The sequence below is a fragment of the Aulonocara stuartgranti genome (genome assembly GCF_965226115.1).
Source record: "Aulonocara stuartgranti genome assembly, chromosome: 3".
Classification (NCBI taxonomy): domain Eukaryota; kingdom Metazoa; phylum Chordata; class Actinopteri; order Cichliformes; family Cichlidae; genus Aulonocara; species Aulonocara stuartgranti.
The window spans coordinates 65,344,549-65,359,861 of NC_138941.1; the positions used below are offsets into that span (position 1 = coordinate 65,344,549).

A 15,313-nucleotide genomic window follows, 5' to 3' on the forward strand; every position below is an offset into this window, starting at 1 on the left:
AAGGGATTACTTTGCCAGTCACTCATTTGTCTGAGCCGCCACTGGCACCTACTGGCGGAACTTAATATCACCCTAACACCACATCAGATGGGAGCAAATTTCGCTCTGTTCAATGATGTAAACCAGGGGTAAGCAACTCCAGGCCTCGAGTGCCGGTATCCTGCAGGTTTTAGATCTCACTCTGGGTCAACACACCTGAATCACATGATAAGTTCATTACCAGGCCTCTGCAGAACTTCAAGACATGTTGAAGAGTTAATTTAGCCATTTAAATCAGCTGTGTTGGATCAAGAACATCTAAAACCTGCAGGACACCGGCACTCGAGGCCTGGAGTTGCCCACCCCTGATGTAAACTATTGTAACAACAAAAGCAAAAGAAGGTGGCCAGGTTTTATTACACACTTAAAATATTCAGGGTGCCACGTGTCAGCACATCAGAAAGCAATTACGATGATGATAATGTGCAACTACACGTCAACACAAGAGGTGTGGATGTTACTTTGTGACCAGATGCAACCTTTGTCCATATTTAATGTGATAGTAATCATCATTAAGGGCACACAGTAAGATGAGGGAACTTTAACAAGAAGTATAAAAAGAAAATATACTAAACTATAAAAAGATCTAACAGTAAAGCTGTAAATAATCACAATTTCTTAAAATCCTAATAATAGAAAAAGCACAAAAACCCTGAGATCATGACCTCAGCAATTACAGCCACACTCTTTATAAACTACAGCCAAGCAAATGTCTCCATCTACTGGTGATGGCTTTAGAATGAAGTGCTTATTGTGCGCATTTACAAACTCGTAAACGTTACATGCTCTAGTTTTTAAAGTGCAGTATTCTGGGACTGCACAATATTTCTGTCTGCTTGTATCCTGATCTTATATAAACGTATGTTTACAGCAACGGGACAAATGGTAGCTGGGAAACGGTCCAAATATTTATTTTTTCTTCACATATTATTAAATATTACATAAATTTATCACATCGTCTTCTATTATCCTGTTAAACTTCTTCTTAGTCTAACCTTAAGTAAAGTCTAATTTAAAATCCATACTGCAAACCACCCACACACAAGAAAACAAATTGACAAGAAGAAAAGCTGAGACAACAAAAACAACTTTCTGATGTTAGGAGGACACAGTGTGGCTTGACCTCGTTTCTATGAACAAATCCGGTTAACATTTAACTGTACATGTACATTTTTCTGTTCTTTTTTTTCTTTCTTTTTATCGGTTTTAACAGGGGAAATGACGCTAAGGTTTCCACCAGGTTTGCTGGGGAGGAAGAGGGAGGGCTTAAATTGGTGCAACTGACAAAAATCAATAAAAGAAAAAAAACTTGAAGTTAGTGCGAAGGACAATGGAGGAAACGTGTTTGTGCTGTCTGTTCTGTGAGTAAAATCTCTCACTTTTAACAATGTTTATTTTTCTTGATTGTTTAAAGTCTTCTTTGTTGCTAAGTGATAACAGATGACAGACATTTCCACAGAAAAAAGTTAAGGGAAATTAAAAAATGAGTTAACAGCAATATTACCTGGAAACTTTGTATAACTGATAGTAATTAGGCATTGAGTCGTGACTAGTTTGCAATGTTTACATTGGTAACATCCAAAATCACAACAAAAAGTAAAAATGATCATATGTTTTGCTTTCCAATAAATTTATTAATAAAGCATAAATACCATCACCGTCTAAGTAACACCACTGTCATTTTTATCTTTCTTCTAAAACAATGCTTGAGAGCAGGACAGCCTGTTCGTGTCAGTAACACCTGCATAAATATGAACTGCGTTCTGTGTTATGTTTCTCAGTCATGTAGTTTTTGTTTTCCCTGATTAGTTTCTTGAGTCGTTGTTTTATTTTGAAATAAACCCAGAAATCAAATCCAAAGTTGCTAATCTAATATTTAACATTACCTACCACAGAAGCTCTAATGGTATGGAGATGAACTACAGCATCCACTGTTCTCTATTTTGCACAGCAGTAGAGACAAAATCAGCAGTGAGGCATACAGTACGACCCGAGTTTGTCATGTTTTTCTTCAGGGTTATTGTGTTAAACTTATAACCATCTCTTTCCAGCTGTGATCTCACTGCTGAGCTCTACAACACACCAAGGTCAGTAACCTTCTTCTGTGTCTGCTTACATCTGTTAAATGCTCAGAATGAAGTTGTGTTATCAACACAAAAGAAATGTTTTTCTCTTCTCAGGAACTCAGCAACTGGTTAGATACAGTACACCACAGAATCAAATAACCTGCTCTTAATCTGTTGAGATTTAGTTACAGCCACACAAAGTTTCATGTATTTAGATTTAGCTGTTTTATGAAATGATATATCAGGTTGTTTTTTTTTTACAATAACAAAAGTCTCAACATTATTTCATTTTAACCCTCACAGCTCGTCTGACTGTGAGTCCCAGCAGCTCTCAGTTCTTTAAAAGAAACTTTGTGTATCTGAGCTGTGAGGAGGACGACAGCTCTGCTGGATGGACTCTGAGGAGAAACATAAGCAAACAACAGATGAGTCAGTGTGGAAGAGATGGGTGGGGAAAAGCAGCTGGTTCTTCCTGTGAAATCAGCAAACTATATGAATCAGACAGTGGAGTTTACTGGTGTGAGTCCAGAGAGGGCCCCATCAGTAACATGGTTAACCTGACAGTCACTGGTAAGCTGAGTGTGTGGAGTTAGTGTTGATGAAGCTGTGTGTAAATGGATGAAATGCTGTAGTTTGTCTCTGTGTTGAGGTGGATCAGTGATCCTGCAGAGTCCTGTCCTCCCTGTGATGGAGGGAGATGACGTCACTCTGCTCTGTAAAACAAAGACCACTCCCTCCAACCTCCCAGCTGCTTTCTATAAAGATGGCTCCCTCATCAGGAAGCAGCCTACAGGTCACATGACCATCCAGCATGTTTCCAGGTCTGATGAAGGCCTCTACAAGTGTGACATCAGCGGTCATGGAGAGTCTCCATCCAGCTGGATCACTGTCACAGGTGACACACTCACCTGTCTGTGTTTCTGCAGCTTTCAACATTCACAATGTGACGACAACTTAATGACTGTGTTTGCTTTATCTCAGACAAACACACCACCACACCTCCACCTACATCCACACCGACACCAGTCTCCATTATTACCTCTCCTCCTGATTCATTGCTTCTCCCTGTGTTGTTGCCTGTTGGATCAGTGTGTGTTGTGGTTCTGCTGGTGTTAGTGGTTCTATTGGTGAGACAACGTGTTTGTAGGAAGTCTGCAGGTGAGACTCAGAAATATGACGTAGAGAGTTATGTAAACTATTTGTTACATGTTATCTACTAACAAGTATTCGTTAAGATCACTGTGCTAAATTAATTTGGTGTTCGTGTTGGTTTGTTTCAGTTGATCTGGAAAAAGCTGAAGATGGCCTCACATACAGTGATCTCAAAGAATTACATCACCAACAACAGTCAGTTAAACTCAGCACAGGTAGCTTTTTATGTACTTTGTGTTTGTGTTCTTCAATTTCACAAACAACATTTTCAGAATTTGCTTTCTAGTATTTTCATCTAAGCCTTGCTTATATCCATAATGGTTAAATCTTCAGCTGGGCTGAGACTATAGATTGTGTTAAAAAATGTGTAATGTCGCACAACATTCTCTTCCATATACATCTGAAGGCATTTTCAAGTGTCATTGTTATTGTTTTAGCCTTTGTTGTCTCGTTTGTTTGGAGCCAGAAGTACAGAAGTAACTATATTTAGAAGAGAAGGTTTTGCAAATTTAACAGCTATTGCTGTTAACAGCTGGACCGTTATTGGTACCTTCTGGGAAAGTAATGCAGAAAAAGGCTTTGAGCTTTTATGCTTTGCACCTTACATTAACATGCACCTTAAACTATTCACTTAAATCAGTTCAATTCTAAAAATGATCAGACTATAGTTGTTCTGTGTTTGTAGATGACGATTGGTGAATTTTGTTCTCTTATTGCTGGTCTGTGTCTTTATTAGCTCAAAGTTGGTTTGTTAGTAGGCAAGCAAGCAATTTATTTATATAGAACTTTCAGAACAACTCCCAGCTGAAAACAAAGAGCTGTACACCTGACATGCAGGTAACAAAAAGAAAAATACAGATAAAATTAAAAAATTAAATGATAATTGGAATGACATTTAAAATAATAAAATTAGCATATTAGATTAAAACAATAAAACCAGGGTCATACTGTGTCTAATGTGTTAACAGAGGTTAACAGCCTGTGGTTTGATGTCTCTGCTCAGGTTTTACTGCAGGGCTGTTAAGAAAAGAGGAAACATGTAGATGAACAGTTTGTACAAACAGTAAATTAAATCTCCTCATAGTTCTTGTCACCTATATCCAAATTCTGAGTTTTAGTTTTATGTAGTTAATCATTTTATAGTTTGTGTGATATACTGACCTTTTGACCAGATAACACATTTCCCTGTAGTTAACATGTGAACAGAGTAACCACAGTCCGTCAGTTCACATATAACCTTCTGTATCAGTTCTGTTTTTGTTTTTCGCAGCAGTACCAATAGAAGAAATAAAACTGTTGAGGGTCTCAGTGTTTCACATGACTGTCATGTGATAAAGAGAGTTTTTACAGGGCTCTATGCAATCCTATGCAAAACAAACTAGAACCTTCTGAGGCAGACATTTGGGCAGTTTGCTAAGTTGCGTCTGAGCATAGCACAGACTTCAGGAACAATGTCTTTTTTTTTTACATAGGACAGGGACGCATTGGAGATTATTGGGCAGAATGTGCACATCAACACCTCATACCAGCTTTAGACATGGCAGTGTAGTCCTCTTTGTTCCAACATATTCTAGAGTCAAATGTGAGGCCGTTTGTCCAAAAGACTTTGGGTCTTTTTTCATATCTCTCAAGTTTTTATGTAGTTCATTGGGTTTATATGTGTTGTAAATACTAGGATGCTGTTCGATTATCTGTGGTCGGTCTTGTTTGCACTTTGCTCACGCGTTGCAGTATAGTTGGAGCTCCAGAAACCTGCAAAGCTGCTTAGCAGTGTTCACACTGATGTGTTTTGATAAAGCTGTTAATGGAGATAAAGAGATTAAATGACTCATCTGCAGCTCACAGTTGAATTCAACACTAACAGGAAGGTAAACTAGTTTAAATGGTGTCTGTTGTTATGTGCGTTATCTCTGCGGTAGAGTGTCACTTCCTGTTATAACACACAACAATTTAATAAAACAATATAGATAACTTCTTATTGCATTGTATAATCTTCACATATTTCATCCAAAGCACACGGTCTGTTTATTAACTCGCTAATTTATATTTAAAGTTTTCACTCAATGTGTCTTTAGGGTTTAATAGCTTAGCTTAGCTATTAGCTGACTCGCTAGCAGCATGGCCTCTTCACCTGTCCCTCCTGCACTTTCCTGCTCATTGTGTCAGATGTTTAGTTACGTAGTACCCGTTTTCCCCCACTCGGCCACACCCACTGAGGGTCAAACTCTGGTAATTGGCAATTCTGTTCTGAGATATGTGAAGCTAGAGACACCGGCAACCATAGTCAATTGTCTTCCAGGAGCCCGAGCAGGTGACTTTGAGGGAAATTTAAAACTGCTGAGCAGCTCTCATTTCTAGAAATTTGGACAAATTTATTAAACCTCCCAAAATATGACTATCCAGAGTTGGGACCAGATGTGTGTCAGCTCCCAAACAGACAAAAAACAACCTGAAAATTTATCCATGAAGCCAGGTAACACAAACCAATTAGTTAAACTGCAGGAATAAAGACATAAAAACCTGGATGAACTCTCTGCTTCTAAATTCAGATAAAACTGATGTTATTGTACTTGGCCCTGAAAATCTTAGAAATATGCTATCTATCTAAATGGACTGTCTCAGAGTGACCTTGAAAAACTAGCTTCTGCATGTATTACTTCTCAGCTGGACTACTTTACCTTAAATCAGCAACCACTGGATGATCAATATTTATACAAAACTTAATGGCTCTTTATTAATTACACAACATGCCAGTAAAGCTCTACGTGAAAATCTGTGAAATTCCAATTCTGTATCGCAAAGTATCCCCTAAAATATGTTCAGGTGAAACAACAAGAGAAGGAAGTAACTGCTGCATTTGAGAGCATTAAAGTTTAAAACATACCAAACCAGTAGTGCACTACAAAAGGTGAGTTCTCATCACACCATTGATGATATTGTGTACATGGTGTGACAAAGTGTGGGTGTCTTTGTGGGATTTCAACTGGACTTAATGCCAAAAGTTGAAATGTCACTGGGGTGTTTTGAGTGAAACAGGAAATCCAGCCACAGAGGTTCTGAAACCCCCAACGGTCTCTAAGAACTATTTTTATATAGGAAATCATAACTCTTTCTTTAACATGCACCCTGCATACTGACAATATTTTTATAAGCTTTACTGCTTGCACTGATGACCTGTGTGTGTTTTGTTGTGCAGGGAGTGATTCAGCTGTAGTCTACACAGCAGTGAGAACTGAAGACATCAATTATGAACAAACAGAAATGCGATCAAACAGATCTGGAGGTAAACATGCTCTTTGTTCAGTACAAAGAAAACAAGGCTACTTCCTGAAAAGTTTTCTCTTTGTAAAATATAAAGTGTGTAAGCAGCATGAGCCAGGAAAGCATGAAGAAGCAAAGCCCTCTCGTTCAAATAGACACACTAAAAGTCAATAGATTTCACCAGCAGTGAAAATTGTACTTACATCTGTTACTAGACTAAAAGTATCAATAACAATTTTTGGCCTCCTCCATCATCGGTAAAGGTCAACGGAAATCAACAGAATTATTAAGATGAAAGTTATGATGGTTCCCACAGATATCTGATCCTGTTCATGCTCGCCATTATCACCGTCTAAAACAGACACACAGACGAGAAGTGATGTCACAGCTGTTGGTGCACCACGAGCTTTGATGTTGTGTCGGCTTCTCTGTGACCTCTCGAATCTTTTTTTTAGCTTGTTGCATTTGACAGCGTGGTGCACCTGGGTTGAAGACACGAGTACAGTATTATATCAGTGTTTCCAATCATATCAGTGGAGAGATTGTACTGAGGACAAGACGGAAAAGATGAGACATTCTGGAGAAAAATTTGAAAAAGTCTTCACGATTTCATTTGACTTCTTTAACTCCTATGTACATTTTTATTTTATTTTATTTATTTTTTCCTAATGGCAGTGTTGTTCAGGAGATGACTGCGGTGTGTCTAGCAGACGTTGAGCTGTGGTGTCACACTTGCCGCATGACATAACCAATTCATCACATTGGTTATGATAAGGACTTATGAGTCCTACGTTAACCTTCAGTGTGAGCACAGGAAGTGGTGTGAAGAACTGTGACTGCCATGAGGGAGGCCACTGCCTTCCTGTTTGTTGCTGCTTCTTTTTGATCAGCTGCTGAAGAACATTTTGAGCAGCTCAGTCTTTTCAGATTCTTTACTTTAATATCTTTTGATTTTGACTCCACAAAGGAAATAAGAGACGCGAACATGTTACCTTTTAGAAACAACCCTTTTGCTTTTAGTGTATGAGTGCAGCTCAGCGATGTGTCACACACTAACCGCTCTGCTGACACTCTCTCCTTTGACATAAACTACTGCACCAGCAACTTCCTGCTGGGTTTCTTTCACATCAAAACCTTATTTGCGACAGCCTGGCTGAAACACTTTTAGCTAAAGTGGTTGTGGATTTAAGTCATTAGTGTAGTCAAATTTCAGAATTACATGAGTTTGAACCCACTGAGAAATGTTTCCTTAATGAAAATGTTTTTTGGATAAGTTATTTTCACTATGATTGATTTGATACAATTCTGTCAATTTGCTTCATATAAATATAACAGACAGGCTTAGTTTTATACTTTTGATATGTTGTTTGAACTTTGTGTATTTTGTGTTTTCAGACTTTGTACAAGAGCCAGATGTTTACTCCTTACTGAAGTAACCCACCAGTCCAACCACTGGAACCAGCTGCTGGTCTCAAACGTTTTAAAAATCATTATTTTGTATGTTCAAAAGCATGTTGTCCTCAACCTGCTCTTAACTGTCTTATGATGGCCATATTGGCAATATCTCTTCCATAATATAGAAATGATACTATGTATTTTATAAATAATGCATAATGCACTGTCTTTAATATTTTACTGTTTCCTGTTATATTTTATTTCCAAGTGTAAGACTGTTGTCGCCTGCTTTCTCGCAGGAACAATAAAGTTTGTTCTCACTTCTTGTTCTTCTCGTGTGGTTCTTTGGGTTTCAGAAAGAGCGCTGGGGGCTGGGGACAAATGTGAAATGTGGCTAACCGACTGCTGAGCAGGAACAACAACAAACACATATAAACCCGCAGCCGCAGAATAGAAGCAGCAGGAACATTAATCAGGGGCCTAAAACTTCGCAGGAAAGCTTCAGATAATTTATTACAGGCGCTGTTTGAACGAATGATGTTCCTCCATCAGGTGATGGTTTTACCTCCATGGTTCAGGCTGTGTTGATGTCGTCATAATGAAATGAGGACATGTTTGACATTTGTCCTCATTCAGTCAGAGATGAGTTGGAGACATTTAACATCTCATTATTTTCACAAAGTTATTGAGTTAAATTGTAAGTGGGATCTCTTATCTCAGTGTCGTCTGCATATTAGATACAATTCCAATTGTAATAGAAACACTCTGTATGGATTTGATCAGGTAAACTAAAGCTCCAATAATGAGCTCAGCCTCTTCCTCATCAACAGGATTCACATCATGGGTTTATACACTACTTCATGATGTTTCAGGGTATATGTGGAAACAAAAAAATTATAAAAGAAAATTAATGACTAAAAATGAATATTTTACCCAAACATTAATTTGCTGTTTCATGCAGACAAATGTAGACAAACTCGGGGTTTTCACAGATTTTATTCTAAACTTATTTGAGTCATTAGTTTGGATCCACATGGTTCCTCAGTTCTGTCAGTAGTTCTAAATTTGAACTCCTTTTTGGTTCAGTCAAAAATTATTTCTACTAAAGTCAATTCTGCCAAACAAATGCTCACACAAGTTGTGTTTCGGGGGTTTTTAAGTGATGAATTTTGCCAAGTTTTCCCACAGTTTGATAAAATCTTCTGTTCTGTTTTCCACCTTTCTGTCTATAAACAGGAACGAGCTGATTTTGTGTAAAAAACTTCATCATAATCTTTCACGTCCCTTCATCCATTCAAAAGGAATAGATATGGTTCAGTATACAGTAAGGTGTTTATACACTAAGCTCTCACGCATAATCTAAGAAATCAGAAGACAGAAAAATGCGGATTGTTTCTCCTAAATTATCTGATATGATGATGAATTACCAACCATAATCTTCTTACCGTGCTTTGATAGAAACACAGTCTGGTGCTGCCATCTACTGACTCAGAAGTGCTCAAACAGCTGCGCTTTTTCACCCTGATTCATTTCCATCTCTTAGAATGACCATAACTCATATCCTGGACTTAGTGTTTTACTTAATATGACCACAAACCTGCCAATAAAGTCACCCAGATAGTGCTCAGGTCACTGATGCTACCAAAAGCTTCTATAGAACTGCAAGTCTGACCATAGTAGCAGGTGTGTGATGGTTCTTCAGGTCTCATCCACCAATCAGACCAGAGTACATTCACTTGTTAATGTTTGACTGTGTTATTGCCTTTACTTTATTCATGAGCCCAGACACATATTATACATCACTTAATTTTAATGATTAATTGTCAGAATTGCAGTGACATTGTACAAAGAAACATAACTAAACCTAGTTGGACCAACGGTGACTTACTTAACAGTATAGCTATGGATGTGAAATTATGAGAGTTAACAACATGAGATGGCAACATAAGATTTTAAAACTTATGCCATAGTTGTATTTACTAGGAGGCTGATGGGTATAACTGGTTGCTGCCATTATCTTACTCCCATTCTTCAAAACCTAACAAATATTCTTTAGAGCAGCTCTTGTTTACTTAAACACCTGCCTCCTAACTTGTCTTCATTATTTTTCTAGTAATCTTTGAGAAAAAGCCTCCTAGTGAAAACAGTGTGTCTAATGTATAGACATGAGTGAGGCCCAGAGATTTAAGAGACTCAAGTTCATTTAGAATATCAAGGGAGGGGTGGCTGATTAGCTGGCGGCACATCAGAGGATCTCTAGAGCGGATAACAGGCACTGATTCCCTTAAATGGATCATAAAAGGCAAAAAATGCACCAGTGGAACCATGAAGAAAACTAGACTCTCCTCCACTTTTACATTTCCACCTGTATCTCTGGCTCTGTCCACTTTCTTTATGGCCTCTGTAATGTTTATCTTGAATGACTCCAACACTGTGCATCTAGCCATGAAGTGTTTGTCAAGTCTTGTGAGTGAAGCACTGTTGTTGTTTTTGGTGTGCTGTGTTAAGAACCTGTGAGTGACTTCGAGTTGGTCACAGTGAAGCTGAACAGACTTGAGTGCATTTTGCAAATCTTCTAGAGCTCGATTGATGCAGTCTGGACTCTGACTCCTGTCTTGCTGCTTCAAAGATGTAAGAGCACGGTTGTAATATGCAATAGCTCCCCAACAGTGATCCCTCTGAATGGCTTTAGTGTACATGTTGATGCTCTCTGCAAACTTCCCCTTTTCACGCAGGTTGTTACCAAAGCTAATGTAGTGGTAGAGGTTTGATGATGGTGATTCTCTCCGTCTGAGTTTCTGCCTCGCTGTGTCCAGGTCTGTTTTTAGTCGACTTTTCAACTCTTCAGTAGAATCTTTTGCACTGAAGCTTGTGAGTAGCCACACACCCCAAAACTCATTCAGAGCAGACAAATCTGAAGCTCCTGGTTTGTTGTTGCTGCTTGTATACAGATCATCCAGTACATCCAGATAATCATTGAAGAGTTCTTCCTTCTTCTTCATGTCTGGGATCTGAGACTCCAAGTAGCTTGATAGCTCATCAGCCACTGTGCTGTCTCTGACCTGTTTAATTATCTTTACTTCCTGCTGTGATGCTCCAGACAAAATATCCTTCAGCACTGAAGACATTTCGGCAGATGCTTTATTACTGTTGACTTGTTTATACAACCTTAATTGCATCACAAACCTAAATTGTTTAAGTGGCCTGACATCTGTTAGACTTCTCAATAAAGAATAAAGTTTCCTTATTGAAAGCAGCAATTGAAGAGATTCTGCCAGATGACTCAAACAGACAATGAGCTGAGCAGATCCTGGAGATCCTTGTCTGGCAGTTCGACCGAATGCCTGCAACTCTACACGAGCATTCTTTGGCAGGAAGGTCTGCACAACAAACAAACCTCCAGCTTCCTTTACTGTGTCAGAAACCTGAAGGTCTGTTCCACGGCCAGCGAGGTTTGTTGCTATGATTACTTCTCCTGCTTTAAACTCCTTGGAAATGATCACACTGTTGTCCATGTTGTTGTTTATATAAAGAGTTTTATTTGTGACTCTGTCTCCTAGACTGTGATGGATCATCTTTGCTCGTTTGATGGTCTCACAGATGATGAGCACAGCTCTAGGATCCCTGTATGATGTAGGGCTGGTTTGTGCAATGACAACATCACAGATTTTTTCAATCCATTCTTTTTCATCTTCTACAACAACACCTTCAACCTCAAACAGCTTTCTACGTTTGAATGAAGGTATCTGACAGGTTTTGATACCGTCATAAATCTTTTGCAAAGTCTCAGTCTCTTTTTCTTGACCAAGAGTTGCAGACATCCCGTAGATCTGACTTCCAAACTGTTTTTTGTACTTTTGAAGCAAGCCCACATTAGACATGTAGTTTGTGATGGCTGTCATGTCACTAATCTTTGACTCGTGTTTCATTTCAATAAACTGTTGAAGTCCATCTGTCCACTTCATGTAGTTTTCAACAACCCCTGTGCAGCTGTAGTCCACAGGCACGATTCCATGTTTCTCCATCACATATTCATGGTCCTCTGTCATGACTTGAGCTTCAAATGCATTTTCAATCCAGACCTTTAGTTTAGATTTGACCAGCTCTGAAAAGAAGCCTGGGACGTAGCAGCTGCTTTTAGCTTGGTTCAGTTCACAGGGTGTAAAATCAATTGATCTCTTTACTTCCTCTTCTACAGCTCTCACCACACTGTCGTGATCAGAGTACATGTACTGACAGAAGCCACCATCAAGTAAAAGCAGTGACACTCTTCTGCTTTCCACATTTTCACTCAGCTGCTCCTTGTTGAGTTTGTCTATTTCACCATTGCTGTTTATGAGGTGGAGAGCAAACTGGGAAGATGGAAATTTGCTTTCCATCATTTTAAAGAACTCAGCCAGCTGGTCAGCAGTCGCACTCTTAGTCATTTCATTTAAGAGGCTCGGGTTCTTTCTCAGGTCCTTGACTGATCCTTTTGACAGTATACCTGTGTCCTCTGCTATCTGACGAATGATGGACTCATCACCATCTTTGTCCATCATGTTTTCCAGCACTTGATAAAAAGGAAATTTTGGCCCTACTGTTGTATATGTGCCAGTTTTCTTGTACTGATTAACAGTGGCCCATATACATGCCAAGAGTGGGTTGAGATGCTGTAAAGCTGGCATGTTACTGCTTAAATAGACTACATGATGACCCTTGTCTAGCATCAGGGAATCCACTTCATCCACTACTGCACACTGGAATTTCCTCTGCCCTAATATGTCCAACCTCTGAAAGTGGTGCCGAAGCCAGTCACCAGCAAAGTTTTCTGCAGTGCCATAAACAACTTGACACTCATAGCACTTTTTTAGTTCTACATCAGGCCTGTTGCAGTTATAATCAGCAGTGATATTCAACTCTTTATAAAATCCTTCCCATTCTTCAAAATCTCTCTCTGCAAGAACTGATGAACTTGACATGATGTCGACTTTTTCTCCTCTCAGAGCTCGAAAAGCTGCAAACATGGCCGCAATGCAAGACTTCCCCTCTCCTGTGCCAACCTGAATCAATCGCCCTGTTTCTGAAAGCGCCATCAGGCACCAGCTCACCATCTGTGTCAGTCGTGGCCGAAATGGCTTTTTAATAGTTTTAGTTTTAGTTTTTTCCACTGCCAAACAGAGCTTCTTTAAGATGGTTTTCAGTTCACTCTTCTGTGAGCCGTCCTCAGGAATATCACGCCCTTCATTAACTGTTGATACAATATCTTTGATATCATTTAAAATGTTTTCATCAATCTGGTTCAACTTTTCTTGCCGAATTTCATCAAGTATTTCCTCCAGAGTCTTCTCTCTGTCATTGGCTAAATATTCCTTCAAGGTTTCATCTGTTACAGCTTTGTCTTGGAGCAGTTCCAGAAGTGTTTTTCCATCTTCATTTTTCCAGTCTGAAGTAATAAAGTGAATCTCTATGCAGTGCAGCATTTTGATCATCCACATGAGGAGATGTGATTTGTCATTTACTGATGACTCAAATCTCTTCAAAAGAGCATCAAACAAGTCAGCGACCTCCTTTGGGCTCCATTTGATATTTGTAACCAGTGCTTTGAGCTTCTTGAGTAGAATTTCTTCATCTTCATCCATTTTCTTAATCAGATAAGAAAAATCTGTTCAAAAACACATTTAAAAATGTGTTGAGATTGTTACTCTGAAAATACACAATGCAATTTGTACAAACTTCCAGGCAGGCTGTATTTATTTGCACCATTGTATTATTACAATGACAATCATAATCTAACACACGTAACAACATTTCTCTCAATATATTTGCTTAGTAAGGAAAAGATTGCTGGTTTGATTAATGATGGATGCCAATCTCCTTTCAGTGTGAAAACTCAAAGCCAAATCAAACATGTACAGACACAATGCTCTGGCGACTCTTTGTGACAAGCGAGCAGCTGAAACTTGCTTATTCTATTCATATTTCATGCAATGTTTTTGAAATCTATTACTGACCTGTTGTACATGATGAGAAATATTGCAGATGATGTGCATTTGTGAAGACTCTGGTGATCTGCTGGCTCTCTCTGTATTTGGTTCAGTGCTTTTATTTTGCCCCTTGGATTTCTCTTTCACAAACCCTGCCCTTGCCCCGTCACAAGGGAATTCCCTGCCAAGCCTACCCTTATGATTTGCATTTACTGTAATTTAAGATATTTACTTTGAATAAGTTATACAGTGCACATCTGTAGAGCAAAACGGTGATTGTTCCAACAAGGAATAATTTGATTAACAGTTTTATAATCGTTTTAATCAGTTGTCGAGTCAGCCTTAAACTTTCCGCTTCCCCTTTACCGGATTCACTGCTCAGCAGTGCAGGACATGAAAGTTAAAAGCAAAATTTGTGGGTGTGTCCTGTTTGGCTAAAGTCATGGCATGTCTTGGCAAACTTCTTTGTCATGGAAAGAATTTGATAGGCATCATTGGTTTTAATTTAGTTTTTGTTTCATTTCTTTGACAGTCAAACCGTTTCTTGGTAAGAAAGTGTCCAGCATAAAATTATTTATTTTCTGACGCAAATGCATTTTAAATTTTCAACTCACATGCAAATTATTATGGATAATTTACAGAATCTAATAGTCTGTTAGAAAAATCCACTTACAAGTCATCTGGATTATTTTTAGGAAGCTTTTATACACATTTATATGTAGAAAGAGGTCTTTCTGTCAAAGTCAGTAAAAAGTAAATGATACACACCTGCAAATAAAAAAATAGCAAAAACCTTGTATCTCTTCTTTCATGGTGCTGATGAAAAGCATTGACTGGTTTGTCCAGAATGATGCAGATTAGTGATATCAGTGCAAAAGAACCACAATAAATATAGGAAGAGTAAGAATAAAATATATAGACACTTTGAGACTGAGGAACAAATATACACTTTAAGGGCAAAAGGATTAATAACGACCTAAAATTTACAATTGAGATTTAAAGTGACTGGCATATTTATCATAGTGCCACATATGCCTGGCATCATATTCATATCAATGAAGTAACCTCAGTGTTCCAAAGGCTGTGGGCATTTACACACAATTGAATCTGAACAGATTCAACAAACTGGGTCTTCATCCGAATCCACTTAAAGAGCAGAATGTATCCAAAGTGAATAAAATTACAGCTTGAGACTGGACCAGAGCCAGATCCAGGAGGTCCAGATAGTTATAATTTGACATAATAATAAATAATTTTATACTTACTGGGGGTGTGAATGAATACTAGAATTTAGAAACTGGAGTTTGGATCTCTTTATAGATTCAAGTGCAGTCTACTCACTGTCATGTCTTTCTACATGGACGGACAAGATCCCTGATCCACCTCAACACAAAGGCAATCTATCCTAATCTGATGTTTTCCAAATTAACTTTA

The 15,313-nt window shown here is 38.5% G+C and overlaps 3 protein-coding genes across 3 annotated transcripts in view; 1 reads left to right on the top strand and 2 right to left on the bottom strand.

The window, feature by feature from the left end:
* Positions 1-15,313, bottom strand: part of LOC309694439 (matrix remodeling-associated protein 8-like) — a 209,255-nt gene that overhangs the window by 12,520 nt on the left and 181,422 nt on the right. The gene's annotated exons all lie outside the window — the stretch shown is intronic.
* Positions 1,354-8,156, top strand: LOC309694506 (high affinity immunoglobulin gamma Fc receptor I-like). Its single transcript, XM_082514651.1, has 8 exons — positions 1,354-1,400; positions 2,091-2,126; positions 2,409-2,675; positions 2,755-3,000; positions 3,087-3,263; positions 3,386-3,472; positions 6,454-6,540; positions 7,914-8,156. The coding sequence occupies exons 1-8, from the start codon at positions 1,370-1,372 to the stop codon at positions 7,952-7,954; spliced, it is 972 nt and encodes a 323-aa protein (XP_082370777.1). The 5' UTR covers positions 1,354-1,369; the 3' UTR covers positions 7,955-8,156.
* Positions 10,001-13,534, bottom strand: LOC309698792 (uncharacterized protein; the record flags this gene model as incomplete). Its single annotated transcript, XM_082521475.1, has 1 exon — positions 10,001-13,534. The coding sequence occupies one exon, from the start codon at positions 13,532-13,534 to the stop codon at positions 10,001-10,003; it is 3,534 nt and encodes a 1,177-aa protein (XP_082377601.1).